Raw genomic sequence first — 17,717 nt, 5'->3', positions numbered from 1 at the left:
GTGTCAGGGTTACAGTTCAGTAAGTTTCAGTTGTTTCAGGTATTTACTTTTGGCTATTCTCTAGTATATTAGAAAGTAAAAGAGCATCTATGTAATAATCCAGTAACTATAATCAAACTTTAAAAAAATATATTGAGTTCCAGAAGTTCTTTATATATTCTTTTTATTTTTTACTTGTTCATGTTTAAAGAAGCTTTAGATTACATACCTATTACATCAAAAATACGGGAGATTCCCATTTATCCCACTCCCACCCCCTCATTTGTTAACTCTTGGTTACAACTGTACACTCCAGGGTAGGGTGCCTTGGTACCTCTGTATCCCCAGTGTTCAGCCTAGGGCCCGGCCCCTAGTGCGCTCAGTAACTGTTTCCGAAAGAAGGCAGCAGGTGGGCCGACATCCTCAAGGAGCTTCTGAACTTCAGAAAGGAGAAACGCTCATTATAGCTCCAGGGAAAGAGGGAAGGGGATGACAAGGCAGTATCAAGGGCGCTACGAAGCTCTTAAGAAATCAACACCGTAAAAGCTAGAGGTGGGAGCGGGGAAGAAGGTTCAGCGCCACTCAAAAAGATGCCGGCCCTCTCACCAATGCGACTGCAGTAAGGGGCCGGTCCGCGGGGCGGAAGTGACGCCACCGCCGGAAGCCGGCCTGGCGCTCCGCCGTCTAGGGGTCTCGAGCGGCGGCTGCCGGCGGACTGAGTTGGGGCTATGCCGCCCGGTAGGTGGCTTCGGAGCGCCGCCGCCCTCCTTCTGCTACTGACGGCCCAGATGGTCACGGCCTTCGAGCCCATCAGCGTGGGCATAGCTATCGGGACAGCGTCAGCACTCGCAGGCTATTTGTCTTACACCGATCTTTACTGCCGCTTCGCCGAGTGTTGCCGTAAAGAGCAGCCGCTCAACGCCTCGGGTACGGCAGGCGCGCGCGGGCTGTCGGGACCGCTCGGGAAGGACGCGGGTTCGAGTCCCGACTCCGAATCCCAACCCCGAATCCCAACCCTGGCATGCGCCGGGTACCGAGTAGGCACTGCGCAGACAGCGGTCGTCTTGATTTGGAGTGGGAGGGAGGACGGATGCGGGCGGCATAGGAATTTTTCCCATTCGCAAGCCCCAGAGGGGGGAAACTCGGTCTGGATCTCCAGCGCGCAGTGCGGAGAGAAGGGATGGAGGGAAGAGTTGACAGGGCCCGACTCCAGGCCTGGAAGCAGTGCCTCCTGAAAGATTCTCCAGATCGTGGGGCTTTGCCCAAGTACCTTTCTGAATGTTCGGATTTCTTGGGATTCTAGTAAGAAGAAACTGAAAGTAGCTTGGCCAGTCTTTCTGTGCTCTGTCAACCCTATTAAGTAATTTTATCTGTGCAACATCCGCCCAGTAAGCCCGCATTTGGCCCTTGATTTTCTTACAAGCCAGACGGAGTGTCTGGGGAAATAGCTTACAGCTCAGTCAAGAGATGGTTTATCTTTGGATGAATGAACAAGACTGGCATCCACATAATGCATTTTCTTGAAAGTGGCATCATTTGACTCCCCAAACCATTGTTCAGGCTCAGCTTTGGTCCTGGGGTTTAGCAGAAACTCTGGTGGATCACTCATTAATCTGTGCTTTCTCTTTTGCCAGCTGCTTTTCTGCATTTTTAACATGTATTTTTCTCTCTCTTCCTGGGCTGCCTCCTGCAGCCCTCAAGCTGGACTTGGAGGAGAAGCTGTTTGGACAACATCTGGCCACAGAGGTGATCCTCAAAGCACTGACTGGCTTCAGGAACAATAAAAATCCCAAGAAACCACTGACCCTTTCCTTACATGGCTGGGCTGGCACAGGCAAGAATTTCGTCAGCCAAATTGTGGCTGAAAATCTTCACTCAAAAGGCCTGAAGAGTAATTTTGTACACCTGTTTGTATCAACTCTGCACTTCCCTCATGAGCAGAAGATGAAACTGTACCAGGCAAGAGAGTTGACTATTCTTTCATCCATGGGCTACTCAGACTGGTGACTTGCTCTCTAACTCAGGCCTCTGCTACTATTTTCTTTGTGTTTCAATATCCCCAGGTGCTCCTGAGTCAAGGCACACTTACCCTGCATAATACTTTGCCATTTGCCCTTCAAAACCCTCCTACAACTTTTTCCTCACTTAATCCAAAAATAATACAGTGGGGTAGGTGATGTTATTTCCAATAAAAGATGGAGCCAAGAGAGGCGAGGTAACTTGCTCCTTACAATCCTGGTGACCTTGTGGCAGAGCAGAAACTTGAACCCAAGTCTCCTAACTCCCAGTTCACACCATAGCCATGTTCTTCAGAGAATGAGTGCATTCAACATTCTCATCAGAGCAGATGGTGTTAAGCAGGGTAGTCGTAAATAATTTGCTTGGACTTGGCTTCATTTAATGTTCTACACCTATTGTGCAGCCTCAGCTTGACCTCTACATTTGCCAGTGTAGACAAGAGAACTTTTCCCCCAAAATAGCTTTTTTGTCGCTTTGTTCCTCCCATCCTTCAATTCCTTGGTATTGCTTTCTTTCTTTAAAAGAAAGACCCAAAGAATTGAACCTTGAGACCATGTTTCCTTCTGAGATGTTTTTTCCACATTTAATTTACACTCAGTTGTCTGGTAGAGTTAATTTTCATTTAGATGAATGATGTCCTTATAAAAGTTAATATTCTTACTGTTAGGTGGGTACTGGAATAAGAAAAAGAAACTTAACTGGATAAGGAAGTGAAAGTGGCTACTTGCCATACAAATTTTAAGTTGGAAGAAGATTGCCCCTAAAAGAAGGAATACTTCTCGTTTTCCACATTCTTTCCTAGACCTCTAGAAATACAGTAAGATAGGTGCCCATGCCTTTGGGTGTGTGCATGGGGGTGGGGGTTTGCTGTCTCTGCTCTCCATGTTTTAGGGTTGAGGGTTTGTTGTTTGGTATCTTTGTGTTTGATTCAAGAAAGAGCATAGGAACAAATACTTGTCATCTGGGTCACCTGTTTTGTTCATTGCACAAGTAGAAGGCATTGGTTTTGGGCACTGTGCAGATCTTAATCTAGTTTATTATTGCTCAGTTGTGCTAAAATTGAGATTTCACTCCACAATGAGATGAGAATTATGGATTGGTTAAAAGTGAATGATAAATATTCATTTACCTTGTATCTCTTATATCTTTAAAAAGTCACATTTAGCCTGTCATTTGAATTAGGAAAAATTTTTTTTGCATTTTAGCAACTATCTCACTGCCAATTTCCACTTTTTTAGATAAGGTTTTGAAAAGCTATTATCCTATGGATGTTTGTATGTAGTTTTCTAAGAGTTCTTTTTTAAACCCCAGAGAGCAATGAATTTTCATCTTTCAGAGCATGAGGAGCATGCTTCTGCTTCCCCTGGCACATCCTTTGAGGCTCCACATCCCATTTCTTCTTTTATGGTTGGTCTAGGACCAGTTACAGAAATGGATTCGGGGTAACGTGAGTGCATGTGCAAGTTCTGTTTTCATATTTGATGAGATGGATAAATTGCACCCTGGGATCATCGATGCAATCAAGCCATTTCTAGACTACTATGAACAGGTTGACGGAGTGTCTTACCGGAAGGCCATCTTCATCTTTCTCAGGTCAGCAGGAAGTGATTGCTTGGGCTGAGAAGGGAGGCTGGCGCATAAGCCCTTTATTCTCTCAGTGTCGGAATGAGGTCCTGGTGACCAACAGCATTCTGTTTACCAGTGACAAAAATTCCAGTCTGGCCAAAATGACTTGCTCACTTCTTTTACTTTTGGGTTGTTACTGTCAGCATGGCACAGAGTGCTGGCAGGAGAAAATGCGTTTAAGAAATAATGACTTGGTAACAGGCAGTTTCATTAACTGCACATGTGGTTTCTGAGTGTTATAAAAAGCCAAAGCATTATCCCAGCAATTCTGAAGAAACAGACTTAAGCTCCTTGAGGGCAGACACTAACTCTTCTTTGTTAGTAGCACTTAGTCAATATTCTTTGATTAAGAATAAACCTGGGAATGGGTGTAGCTCAGTGGTTGAGTGCCTGCTTCCCACATACAAGGTCCTGGGCTCAATACCTGGGATGGATGGATGGGTAGGTAAGTAGGTAGGTAGATAGGTAGGTAGGTAGGTAGGTAGATAGATAGATAGATATGCTTTAAAGCAAAGAGACTATGGGGTGCAGTCGTGCTCAGAGATGTACTTACCAGGTGTAATGGATGTGTCACGATGAAGGGAGAGAGTGTTGCTGTGGGGGGAGTGGGTGGTGGGGGCGGTGGGGTTGAATGGGATCTCATATTTTCTGAATGTAAGTTTTAAAAATAAATAAATAATTTAAAAAATAAAATAAAGCAAAGAGAACTTAAAAAAAATGATGGATAGACTGATATGGGAAATGTGGCAAAATGTTGAAAGTTGGATCTGGGTATTTGGGTGGGTGGGATATACTGGAATTTTCTGTATAGGTTTTGTATTACTTTTGCACCTGTCTTGTAAGTTTGAAATTCTTTCAAAATAAGTTTAAAAAAATAATAAACCTTAGAGCAGGTACATTTCCTTCCTAAATTGACAGAAAAGACTTAATGAACATATGATTTTAATCTTTTTTTCTTTGTCAAACTCAGCAATGCAGGCGGGGACCTAATAACTAAGGCGGCTCTTGACTTTTGGAGGGCAGGAAAAAAGAGGGAAGACATTCAACTGAAAGACCTGGAACCTGTGCTGTCTGTTGGAGTCTTCAATAATAAACACAGTAAGTCTCCTCAGAGCAAGGAGCCTCTTAATTCTGCCAGTAGACCTGTCTTCTCTTTCCTTGAGTATTTCACAAAGCCAAGTAGTCCTGCTTAGCCTTGTGGCTTTGCTGAAATGGGGACTTTTTTCCTCAGGCCAGTCTATAGAAGCCAGGTAACAAGAGTATCGTACTGATTCTTTTTTTTTTATTTGTTGTCTGCTTTCTGTGTCCGTTCGCTGTATGTTCTTATGTTCTTCCGTGACCACTTCTATCCCTATCAGCGGCACCGGGAATCTGTTTCTTTTTGTTGTGCCATCTTGTGTCAGCTCTCCGTGTGTGCGGTGCCATTCTTGGGCAGGCTGCACTTTCTTTTGCGCTGGGCAGTTTTCCTTACGGGGCACACTCATTGTGCGTGGGGCTCCCCTACGCGGGGGACAGCCCTGCATGGCACGGCATTCGTTGTGTGCATCAGCATTGCACATGGACCAGCTCCACACAGGTCAAGGAGGCCCGGGGTTTGAACCACAGACCTCCCATGTGGTAGGCGGACGCCCTATCCATTGGGCCAAGTCCGCTTCCCCCTACTGATTCTTAAATCAGGTTTATTTCACACTTGAAAAAGAGAATCTCTTGAGGGGTAAAGATGTAAAGAATATACTGTGGGCCCTGACTAAAATGGCCTCTTGTAAGAGCAGGTGATATGATGGGCAAGAAACCCAGCTGTGTCTTGTTTCACAGGTGGTCTGTGGCGCAGTGGACTGATAGACAGAAATCTCATCGATTACTTTATCCCTTTCCTGCCTCTGGAGTACAGACATGTGAAAATGTGTGTCAGGGCAGAAATGAAGGCCCGTGGTTCTGCCATAGATGAAGACATTGTCACAAGAGTTGCAGAGGAAATGACGTTTTTCCCAAAAGATGAGAAAATCTACTCAGATAAGGGCTGCAAGACTGTGCAGTCACGATTAGATTTTCATTGAGCTCTTATCCAAATGGGATAAGAGGCAACTGGGAGACTCAGGAAGCCAGGGGCCTTGCCTTTTGGAAACACTTTTGAACCCCTTCTCTGGGATTTGCACATTTGCTCCTGTGGACTTTCAGGATCTGGAAGAGTTGATTTAAAAAGACGCTCATCTGTCGAGTGCACTTGTCATTTTACAACATGACAGAAATCCAACTGTTAACTGCAGTTGAAGGTGAGCTTTTAAAATCTCCTTCAAATTTACTGCTCCTGATGTTGACAAAAGTGCCTTGAAATCAGCTGTGTGAATGAAGCCCTCGGATTGTTTCTGACCCTATGGCACCCACACCTTAGAACTACTGTTATAACTAAAAGGGTGTAAGGGCCCTGCTGCAATCTGCCTGCCAAAAACATTCTTCTGTCCTATTTTTCTATACAGAGAGCACTAGCTGCCTTGAGATTTTCAGGTAGAAGTGGTGGCACCTGCAGGTGGGGACACTCAGGTGAGAGGAGGGCCTGCACCCTAAGCACCTTGAGCTCTCGACCTGGCATGAGCTGTGTGTGGGCTTCAGTGGAGGAGGAGGACAGGCAGGCCCTTTCAGCCTGTCCACTCCTCTGGCTGCACACTGCAGCCCTAGTCATAGAATCCCTTTACCCATCTCTCAGGCTCGATCCCAGCTTTCCTGTACCTCGGCCACTCAAACCTCAGTCATCACTAGATTTTCTCCCAACCATATCTTCTCTAGAGGTGAACTGGAACAAGACACTTGGCCTTGAATTTTAGTCCTTAGTTCCCATGGTGATATGTTTGTCTGTTACAATTTATACCTGGGTCAGCCTCTCACTTTATTCCACAGAACAACTTGAAATCCATAGGACAGGATCATTCTCCATGTATACCTGCCCAGACTGAATATTCAGCTTGTAGATTATGCATTGCCACACAGGTAAAAGTATTGTACATTAGAAATGGTAAAGTTTTCAAGGATATGTATATTTCTTAATTTTGAATTTTTCATAGGATGTTGCTTATTTTAAAACATGGAAAGGATATAAAATGGCGTAATTGCTTATTCCTTTCTCAGATACTCTTAAAAACAAATGATGAAGATTTTTATTGTTCTGTGCATGGTAACGTACAGAACTTTGCAAGATCAAATAAGATCAGTCTGAGGTGATGGGTGGTCCTGGGTGTCATCTGATGACGACACTCTATATGGCAGCGCCAGGCTGGGCTGCTCTAATCATTCGGAAATAAGACTTAGATTCCAGCCAGTGTGAATGGTTCTGTGTCTGTCCTGTAGTTGCAGTGCAACTGCAGGCATGAAACCAGAACATGCCTTTTTATATATATAAGATGTGGTAGAATGGATATTTTTGAAGGGTTGAAGTGCCTTTTAGGTATCAAAATTAGTTGTTTTTTTAAATACTAAGGTGAGGCTTAAAATTTTTTAGTACATAGTTCTCAAATTGGAGTTAAGTTACATTTCTTTTATAACCTTTTGAGTGTCTGATCAGGAGACAAGGTTTTCTGTTTACAATGATGCAATAAACTCAACGTGTTGGCCACCTTTGGACCGCCGTTACTGATCTGTAACTTGAAAAGGCCACAGCTGACCATGGCTCAGCCTTCCCCACCCCACTAGAGATGGAGATAAGAGCTGGAATTGACCTATTAGACATAAATTAATAAAGCATAAATTTTTAGCATGAGGTGTAACTTAACTTTTTCTCCCTAATTTATTTATGTGGTTAATTCTGAAATGCTTTGAGCGTGGAATTAAGACTCTAACAGCCCAGGTGTCAGGTTTACTGTACCTTGGACATGTCGGTTGGCAATCTTTACATCATACAAAATCGATATTTGCTTTAAAAGCTGTTATCTTCAGACAAATATGAAATTAAGCTGAATTAGATGAATATTTTTGCCAGAAACAGATGGAATTCTAACAAGTATATTCTCCTAAAATTAATGTAAGAAGGAAATTGAACACTGGGAAACCAGGACATGCTGCTGACAATCTGAACTCAAGCTAAAAGCAGATCTCAGAACCAGAAACTCTGGGTCTTCCCACCCAGAACTGGTACATAATGAAACCCTAGTTAAGTGAATCATTTAACCTGTTCTTATCTTTATCCATTAATTGGTAATACCCACCCTCTTTACAGGACTGAGGGTTAGCTGATTTATAGAAAGTTCTAACCCTCTTTGCTATCATCCTGCCTAGTTCCCTCATTTCTCAATTGAAGATGCTAGTTCCATGAGATTGACTTTCTAGGTCTGGTTCCCAGCCTAATGCAGTTTCTGTTCTACCCTCATACTGCCTCATCTACAAAGAGTGAACTTTTCAAAACTAAGGGGAGCAGAGGTGGCTCAAGCAATTACATGCCTCCCTCCCACATTGGAAGCCCTAGGTTCAGTTCCTGGTGCCTCCTAAAAAAGAAGATGAGGGAAGCAGACTTGGCCCAGTGGATAGGGCATCTGTCTACCACATGGGAGGTCCGCGGTTCAAACCCCAGGCCTCCCCGACCCATGTGGAGCGGGCCCATGTGCAGTGCTGATGCGCGCAAGGAGTGCCCTGCGCTGCAGGGGTGTCCCCGCATAGGGGAGCCCCACGTGCAAGGAGTGTACCCCGTAAGGAGAGCCGCCCAGCGCAAAAGAAAGTGCAGCCTGCCCAGGAATGGCGCCGCACACACGGAGAGTTGACGCAGCAAGATGACGCAACAAAAAGAAACACAGATTCCTGTGCCGCTGACAACAGAAGTGGACAAGAATACGCACGCAGCAAATGGATACAGAGAACAGACAACTGGGGGGGGGGGAAGGGAAAGAAAAGGTTTAAAAAGACGAGCTGACAGTGAGCACAAACAACCTGTGTGTATGTGTGGGGTAGAAATAAATAAAAATACATCTTAAAAAATAAAAATAAGGGTACCCATGTTCACTAATTAGGGACTCCCAGATGCTCAGCTGACATTTTCAAATGAAATAAGGATTAGACCTAATCTGTAACTCTTGGGGACAAGACCAAGCCTGGTGGCTGATTCAAACCAACAGGCCAGCTTTGGCTCAACACCAAGAACTTTCTAGAGCATCCTTAGGAGGCCTGTGCAGCCTAAAAAATATCTTCTGTACAGGTGGATAGTCGTGAGGCAGAGGGGTTCTGCGTTAGCCCAGATGCTTAGCCAAAGGCCTGCCAACCCTCATCTTCCATGCCTGCAGAAAATCATCCCTGCAAGCACTTTACACATCACTCAGCACCACCCCTGCCCAGGCCTGTCCTTTTGTTGGTGCACAAGCATGTTGCATAAAACAGTATTTAGTCTACTGTGCTCAGTACGCCTGCCTGGCATCTCAGCTGGGGTTTCATCTCTAGATATGGACTCCATGGCTGAGTCAGGAGTGCCACAAACCCCTGCACCTGAGTGCAGTATCCCCTGCAGCTGAGCAAGGGTCCACAGCTACTTTAGGATCCTCAAAGGGACACTGTGTTAAGACTTCATCTCACCCAGATCTAGACTGCATCTGTTGGGTCTTGATTCTTAGCTGGAGCACACAAAGCTAACAATGGAGGGGTTTACTTTTCCCATTTAAATGTATTCACAAGTTACAAAAAATTTTATTGTCAAATGGTAGTTATTTGCATTTATAAATAAAAACACTTTTCTTAGCATCCTTAGGAAGGACAACTAAGTTTTCCTAGGTTTTGGGGGTTCTGATTGAACATAAAATCTAGTGATAGATGGTTTTAAAAAAAATATGGCAAAACTTGCTCTACAACAATTTAGAATCAAGTAGACAGTGGGTGGCTCATCTGGACATGGGAAGCAGATGTGGCCCAAGTGATAGACCTTCCGTCTACCATATGGAAGGATCTGGGTTCAACCCCTGGGACCTCCTGGTAAAAAAAGAGGAAGTGTGCCTAGTGCCCACACGAGTGCCCGCATGGTGAGCTAGTGCCACACGCAAGTGAGTCATGCAGCAAGATGATGACACAACAAAAGAGAGACAAGGGGAGAGTCAAGGTGAAGCGCAGCAGAGACCAGGAACTAAGGTGGCGCAATTGATAGGGAACCTCTCTCTCCCCATCAGAGGTCTCCAGGATTGAATCGTGGTGAATCCTAGAAGAGAGAAAATGAGAAGAGAAGACAACACAGACAGCAAAAATAGCAGGGTGTGATAGAGGGGAATGGGGGGAGGGGGGAATAAATTATTTTTTAAATCTTTAAAAAAAAGGAAAAAAAAAGGGGCCCTCCTTTGCAAAGCCTGAGTGGTGACAAGTGACCAGCTGGAAATAGCTTTCTTTTAAGAATACTCTGGTTCTAACCAACCTTCATTTAGCCTGTTCAGTTTTCCTCAAGTTATCCCCACTGTTCATGTTACTAAGAGCAAAGCCCTTGAAAAGGACTTTCAGGACCCCATCTGGGGCATGCCTGAGCACCCCTGGAAGTTTCAGTTCCTCCTCCTACATACTTGTTCTTTTATCTAGACATGTTGCTGCCCCTTGCAGTGTGGCTGTGGGCACGCCGTTTCAGGTTTGGTCATCGCTCCAACCTCTAGCCCCAGTAACACCATCATAAAGAATAAACGCCAAGGACTTCATGTCTGGGCTTTTTCTGCAGAAAAGACTCAATCGTGGTGTATGTTACAATGGTAGAAACTTAAAAACAAAATCAAAAAGAAACAAACCCAACAACTTAAGAGTCTGAAGATGTTCTCATAATGTTAAAAACTTAAATAAAGTTATCACATTTTCAGTAAAACTTATTCGTCCTTCCTTGAAACAGAAACACTTGTAATTAAAACATGATTTTTAAAAAATCATAAGCGCTGGTACTGAGTGGGCTGGGGGCTGGCTCCCTCCTCTGAAGGCTCTGGAGGCTGTTCCAATGGCAGCAGTTTCTAAGGTTGTGAGAGCCTGCAGACTCTGCTGAATGAAAATAACACCCAGAAGAATTCCTGTCTCATCGGACAGGAAAAATTCATTGTACTCCTCTTCCAGGGAATAAAGTAGAGAGAGGAGTAGGAAGGATGTGAGTTTTGTATTCTTTCTTTTCTCCAATGCTAGGCAAAGACTTCTGTGCTATCAGTCATCATAGTAATAATCCAGCTTGGTAAACACCGTTTTGCAGCCTTTATCAGAGAAAACTCTCTCCTCTTTGGGGAAAAATGTCATCTCCTCCGCCACTCTGGTTACAATGTCCTCATCAACTTCATAGCCTCGGGACTGCATTTCAACTCTGATGCACATTTTTAGGTGTTTATATTCCAGGGGAAGGAAGGGAACAAAATAGTCAATGAGATTTCGGTCAATTAAGCTGCTGTGCCAGAAGCCACCTAGGAAAAAAAAAGGTGCTGCTTATCCATCCGCTCATCTGTCCACCCAGCCATCCGTCCATCTATCCAACACCTATCTACTGAAGTGTCAACTCTGTGCCAGGCTCTGGGTTAGGCCCTGGGGTTAGAGGAGTGCCCCCCCCCCCGCCCCCCGCCCTCCAGTGAGAAAAGCAGATACTAAGCAGGGAGCTCACTAATGAACAGTTACAAGCTGTGAAATGTCTGTGAAGGCGAAGGGCAGAGTGATCTGAGGAAGCAGAACTGAGCTGCCTCATTTACAGTAAGGGCTCAGGAAAGGCCTCTGAAGGTGTAACTTAAAAGCCTTGAGGTGGTAGCGAGATTCACAGCTCCAGTGGACCTGGGGCCTGGGAACAGGCAGAAAGGCAAAATGGGAACCAGACTCGCAGGCTGGTAAAGTTTTCAAAGAAAGCAAATGGTGAGAAAAAAGTTCCCAAAGAAGGCCTCGGCCAGCTGCTTGCTTTTATCGTGGGAAGATAAACTTGTGACTCTCACTGGAGTTGCAGCAGCTAGGGTAACAAGGTAGAGCATTTTAGGACACCAAAAACTAGACTCCTCAGGGTAGTGTGTGAAGACAAAGCTATTCTACCGTGATAGGGCATGGCCTTTGCCATGGGTTTCTTTCCCCCCTGGATGAGGACAGGCTAGGCAATGATCCAGTCACACCCCCCCACCCAGGGCCCGCCCTCTTGACCCACAGCCCCCACTGGATCATCCGCCAGCCACACATCTCTTCCCATCAGCTGTTTCCCATCCACACTGCTGTTTAATCCTTGTGAATGGGCTCCTTAATGTGAGCTCCTTAAAGACTGGGGTTTCTGCTTTCCTTTCCCAAAAGTGCTCTGCACAGTTGCTGCTTAATATTTGACTGGTTGTGGGGGGGCTGTGTGTCTGTGGCCAAGGATAAGAACAAAACTAGCCAATGAACAGTAACAAATGACAGCGCTCCCACTTGTGTGCTCACTCAGCTTATTTCTTGAAAGCCTGCTCTGCCAGGCATGTCCTGGGCCATAGGTATAGAGGAGAGAGCCACACAGACATGGATGCTACCCTTCAGGAGGTTTACATTCTAGTTGGGGAGACACTCAACAAACTAGTAAATTAACTATTTCAGATAGTGCTAGGAGCTATGAATACTATAAAGCAGGATAAGGAGGTGGCATGATTAGGCAAGGAGGGCAGAAGGCTAATTAGCTAGGGTGGTCAGGCAAGGCCTCTCTTGAGGAGGTGACCTCTGAGCAGAGACTGAAGGAGAAGGACCCACCTTGCAAAGACCTGGGGAAAAGTGTTCTGGTGAAACAGGTCATCTCATACAATCTCATGGCTTTAAAAACCATCTACTGATGACTCCCAAATTTGTTTCTGCTGAATACCCCCCTGGAGCTCCACTGGACTATCTAAATGCCTGCTCAGTATTTCTGCTTGGGTGCTGCAAACCTAACAGGTCTTCATATGCTGAACATGCCATACTGATTTCTGCCCTTCCCAGTCCATCTCTCTAAATGGCAGTGCTGCTCTCCTGATTGCCTAAATCAAATCCTTGACTCATCTCTCTTTGGCTCCCACATAAAATCCTCTAGGAAATCTTATTGTTTCTACCTTCAAAATAAGTCCAGAATCCAACCATGTCTCACTACCCCAGCATGAGAATCCCTGGTCCAAGTCACCAGCATCTCTCTCCTGGGTTACTGCAGCAGCTCCTAACTGTTCTCTCTGCCCCTTCCTGCCACCAGTCTATTCTTGACCCAGCAGATCTTGCTGCTGTCACTCAAAATCCTCTAGGGCTCTCTTCTACTCACAAGCAAAACGCAAGGTCTGACCACAGCCCACCAAACCTTCTATGATCTTCACCCTGATTCCTAGTCACACCTCTTACCTAGCCTTTTGTTCCTTTCCTTTGTTCATTCATCTAGCCACAATGATCCAAGCACATTCCCACGTCAGGGTTGTCTCTGGTGGAAAACCTCAGATGTCTATAAGATCAACTCCCTCTTTTCCCCTCAGGTCAGCAACACACAGGTCACCAGTGTGTCACAGTGCCTGGCACAGAATAAGAGCCCAATCGTGGTTGGGCTATTATTCTCAAGCACAGAACCTGAGTTCTAGGGTGAAACAAAGCAAGGAAGGGACTTAACAGGTTATCTCCTCCAGTGACACCCAAAGCAGTCTTCCTTGCTCATCACCTCCCTTTCTACTACAAAGGAAAAGGCTTTAAACTGAAGGAAATGAGGGAACTAATTTTCCAGATCTCAATGATCAAACACTTCTCTTTCTTCAAAATAGTACTTCTCAAACTTTAGTGTACCTAAAAATCACCCAGGGTTTGTTATACACAGATGCCCCTCAGAAATTCCAATTCAGGTCTAGGGAAGGAACTGAGAATTTGCACTTCTAACTGGCTCCCAGGTGATGTTGCTGTCAAAGCTTAAAACGGGCACAGGATTATGAATAAGATGGGGTTATTAACTGATGGTCCTACTTACTGTTCTTGTTATTGAAGACTGATATAGCCAAGGCATGCTCCATGTCTTTGAGCTTGATTTCTTCCCTCTGCTTTCCACTTCTCCAGAAATCTAAAGCCACATCTGTGATCCTTTCTGCCCCAGCATTGCTGAAACATAATTCCAGTGAATGAGGACTGGGTTTCTTCTTAAACCTACAGGCTTAGGCTCACAGCATTTCGGTCTTGTCCCAGCCCTGTCCTTACCTGAGAAATATGAAGATGGCTTTCTGATAAGAGACCCCATCCACCAGGTCATAATAGTCTAGGAAAGGTTTGATGGCATCTATGAGTCCAGCATGCATTTTATCCATTTCATCAAATATGAAGATTGATCTCGCACAGGCACTCACATTGCCTCGAATCCACAACTGTAACTGATCCTGAATCATAGGAGAAAGTGTCAATACAAACTTCTCAAGTGCAGCGGAAACAATCAGCATGAGCATTAGTAACACTATATTAGCAACACTGTAACTACTTCCACTAACAATGGCTACATTTAAAGAGTACTTATTGTATGCTCCACACTTGATAAAACTTCACAGGTACAAGGTTGTTTCCTCTTTACAACAGCCCCATGTGGTTGGCAATGTCATACCCATTTTACAGATGAGGAAACTGAGCCTTTGAAAGCTTAACTTGCCCAGCTCAGCCTGGTTCTAAAACCCACACTTTGATTATAAGATTCGTAAGCAGTAAGATGTCACATCGATATGTCAATATCAGTGAGTTGCTGGACCTTTGTCATCAAAATGCCAATGTTACTATATACCCTGTAGACAGCAGTTTCCTTGGAAGAAGGCAGAGACCAAGTGACCTACTCTTACTAAGTCCCCAGAACATCCAAGAACATACATGCTTTAGGATAAGTTCAGAGAGGTAACATTTATGTTTCTGGAATGCCTGGAGGTTTCTGAAATAAATCTGCCTAAACAGAAACCTCCCATGAGAATGTATTTAGGTGGTTCTAATATTAAGCAATCAAGGTAAGAAGGAGGTAAGACATTTTTATGCCTTTTAATCATAAAATTGAGTTATGGTTCTATATCATGCTTTCTTAAATATATATTTTTTCCTGGTGAAATAGAGAAACTAGCTTTTTTCTGAGGAAGACTCTGGAAGTTACAGAGTAGCCCTGGACTTATTTTTTTCCTTGGTTACACTGTGATTATGGTTAGAATGTACCATATCTGTATCTAATCTAAACAGTAATTCTGCTCTGTAGGCATGGACTATCTTCCTTTGACAAATGAAACACCTGCAAAGAGTTGAAATAGTGACTGGCCTAAGGTCACAAAGCAAGTGTTAGGCTCCAATAGCCAAGGTTTCCCCACTCTGCTATCTGCTAGGGAACATGTATTGAACATTTACTGGGAAGTGGATTTGGCTCAACTGCTAGAACATCCGCCTACCACATGCGAGGTCCAGGGTTCAAACCCAGGGCCCCCTGACCTGTGTGATGAGCTGGCCCACACGCAGTGCTGATGCGCGCAAGGAGTGCCGTGCCACACAGGGGCGTCCCCCACGTAGAGAAGCCCCACGTGAAAGGAGTGCGCCCCGTAAGGAGAGCCGCCCTGCATGAAAAAAGCGCAGCCCGCCCAGGAATGGCACTGCACACACGGAGAACTGACGCAGCAAGATGATGCAACAAAAAAGAGACACAGATTCCAGGTGCTGCTGACAAGACTACAAGCGGACCCAAAAGAATATACAGCGAATGGACACAGAGCGCAGACAACTGGGGGAGAGGGGGAATGGGGAAGGGGAGAGAAAAAAAAAATATTAAGACATAATTAAATCTTTAAAAAAAAAAAAAGCACTTACGATGGGCTAGACACTGTTCTAAGCACTGTTCACATAAGAATTTACTTTGCCATCCCAAGACCCATCAGGGTAGTTATTGTATGCCCTATTTTACAGATCAGTAAACTGAGGCACAGAAAGTCAAGTAACTTGCCCAAAGCCAAACAGCTATTAAGTAGTGGAGTCTGAATACTAAGTACGGTGACCAACTTATCCCAATTTGCTTTGGACTTTCCCCATTTTAGCACTTAAAGTCCCATACCCAGGGACCCCTTGATGATTGGGAGCCCTATGTTAGCCTAGGCAGAAGGGAAAAATGTGTTCGAACAGGCATCTGCCCACCTCACAGGTGAAAAAAAAAAAAAGCAATAGTTAACACTTATTTGAATATTCAGGTGCTAGGTACAATGTTAAATACCTTACACAGAGAGCTCACTGAGTTCTCACAACCACCATTTTCCAAATAAAGAGTCTGAGTCTCAAAAAAGAGAGGTGGGGGGAAAAAAAAGAAGGAAAGAAAGAAAAGAGAGGTGACCTTCTCAAGACTACATAGCTAGTAGGTAGAAGAGTTAGGACACAAATCCAGGCCTGTCTGCCAGGTAGATAATGAATTAAACTGTAAAAGCAGTTTGCAACAGTTAAGTTAAACAGAGGCCTCTAAAGAAACATTTCTTCATTTATAAAATGAATTAGACTTAATGATCTTTAAATTGGATTAAAAAATTTTTTTAATTAATAGATCACAAGGAATAAATTGAATTTGAGTATGTCATCTCTAAAATTCTATGCTCCCATTTAACTAAACTGAGTATAATTGGGACTGTTTTCAGAAACCACCACAAAGGTTTGATAGTGTAATTGCTCTATGCATCTCAAATACTATGTAACTCCCAGATCTTTCAAAAGAGGAACATACATTTAACCATTTTCAGTGCTCATTAATTTCAATATGGAATCCCCAAATCCCATTCCACAACAAAGAAACCCAAACCAAGAGTCATCCAAAGATTTCAAAATTCTGTCCTTGCCTTATACAAGGTGATGTTTGAGGCATGTGGAAAATGCAGCGTGGCCACAAACAGGTGGACGTAGTCACTGTTTAGACCACCCTCGTAAATATTCTCAGCAATGATTTTGCTGACAAAATTTTTGCCAGTGCCAGTCCATCCGTGTAGGGAGAGGGTGAGAGGTTTCTTTGGCTTTGGGTTGCTTATGAAGCCAGACACAGCATTTAAGACGACTTTCTTTGCAAGATGCTGTCCGAAGAGCTTGTTGTCCAGATCCTTCTGCAGTGCTGGGAAAACAAAGCCAGTCAAGAGAAGGTGGTAAAAGGGTCGGTGGGGGTAGGGTGGGGTGGAGGACCTCCATGTGAAAGTCTGCAGGCCCATATGAAAGCCAGCAAAGCAGCTCAGCTCTCTTCAAGCACCTGGTGAAATGCTGAGGTGATGTGGTCTGTATGCACTTGCCACAAAGGTGAAATGTAGTCCTGCCTATTCTAACGCCCTAGCCGCCAGCCAGGCTGGCTCCTTCCTACCAGGAAGCTGAAAAGCTCCTTGGCTAGACTGCCGCTGCCACCTGTCTGCACCCCTAACCCCTCCTCTGCTCCTCCCACCCCAAGGCAGGTCAAGATAAAGGCTGCAGTTTGGCTACCACTAATCTGATCCGGAAGAGTTCTCATCATCCTTCCTGTCCCCAGCTAGAAAGGCAAAACTATCTTTGGAGGAAGTTTGCAACAGGGTCCACACCCTCAGTTTCTGCATGCAGCAGCCCAGTCTGCGGCTCCAGTCCCCTCGGTCTCCGACCAGAGTCCAACTTGTCTGGTCGTGGCCAAGGAGTCACGCCCCAGCTGCAACCGGGACTGCTGGGGTTCCTCGGTCCGGGCCCAGGTCAGCCTCGGCATCTGCCAAGGTTCACGCTCAGCTCTGCGCAGGTTTCTGACGTTCCTGGAGCCCCGAGCCCTGTCTCTAACCCCCCATCCTACCCCAGCCCGCGGGCCTCCAGCGCCCGCCCAGACCCTACCTTCTCGGCTGAGACTCCGCTTCTGGCTGCAGCACTCGGCGAAGAGGCAATAGAGGCGCGGGTAGGAGATGTAGCCGGTGAGGACGCCAGCCAGGGCCAACCCTAGGCTGATGGGCTCCACCGCCCGCACCACCAGTGGCGGCAGCAGCAGCAGCAGGCCCAGCGCGGCCCGGCCCAGCTTCATGCCGGGACTCGCACCACCCTGCTGTTTCGCGTTTACTGTCAACGCGCGCTGCCGCCAGAGCCGCGCTTCCGGCCCCGCCCCGCGCCAGCCGCCATCTTTGAAAGTGGCAGAGACTTAGTGCTTCCGGGTTGCTAACCTGGTGGGGGCCACTTTTTAAAATTTTTTTGAAAAATAGACTTTATTTTTTACA

At 45.3% G+C, this 17,717-nt stretch overlaps 2 protein-coding genes across 10 annotated transcripts in view; one reads left to right on the top strand and one right to left on the bottom strand.

Moving 5' to 3' along the window:
• TOR1A (torsin family 1 member A) overlaps positions 1-17,611 on the bottom strand; it is a 37,398-nt gene extending 19,787 nt beyond the window's left edge. For 2 of the 7 annotated variants that reach the window (XR_011649448.1, XM_058302258.2), the window contains exons 1-5: positions 17,344-17,611; positions 16,353-16,618; positions 13,726-13,901; positions 13,502-13,629; positions 314-418 (exon numbers count right to left, since the gene is read on the bottom strand). Coding sequence is in view for 5 of the 7 variants with exons in the window: in XM_058302258.2 (XP_058158241.1) it covers positions 336-418; positions 13,502-13,629; positions 13,726-13,901; positions 16,353-16,618; positions 17,344-17,527 (837 nt within the window). In the remaining 2 variants the exon portion in view is untranslated. Of the gene's footprint in view, positions 1-146; positions 419-10,261; positions 11,001-13,501; positions 13,630-13,725; positions 13,902-16,352; positions 16,619-17,343 lie in introns of those variants that run through there. The other 5 variants (XR_011649449.1, XM_023590114.3, XM_058302257.1 and 2 more) reach the window with 4 other exon arrangements.
• On the top strand, positions 708-10,426 carry TOR1B (torsin family 1 member B). Of its 3 annotated transcripts, none has more exons than XM_012526972.3 (5): positions 708-906; positions 1,673-1,938; positions 3,416-3,591; positions 4,595-4,722; positions 10,153-10,426. In XM_012526972.3, exons 1-5 carry the CDS (start codon positions 708-710, stop codon positions 10,221-10,223), a joined length of 840 nt encoding a protein of 279 aa, XP_012382426.1. In that variant the 3' UTR covers positions 10,224-10,426. The 3 variants fall into 3 exon arrangements, with proteins under 3 accessions (XP_012382426.1, XP_012382427.1, XP_012382425.1); XM_012526973.3 differs by having other exon boundaries at positions 9,756-10,426; XM_012526971.3 differs by having other exon boundaries at positions 5,440-10,426.
• Positions 17,612-17,717: the final 106 nt, after the last annotated feature.

The sequence above is a fragment of the Dasypus novemcinctus genome, chromosome 8, assembly GCF_030445035.2.
Source record: "Dasypus novemcinctus isolate mDasNov1 chromosome 8, mDasNov1.1.hap2, whole genome shotgun sequence".
Lineage (NCBI taxonomy): Eukaryota > Metazoa > Chordata > Mammalia > Cingulata > Dasypodidae > Dasypus > Dasypus novemcinctus.
The sequence above is the reverse complement of the archived record's forward strand: the minus strand, read 5'-3'. Positions and strand labels throughout refer to the sequence as shown.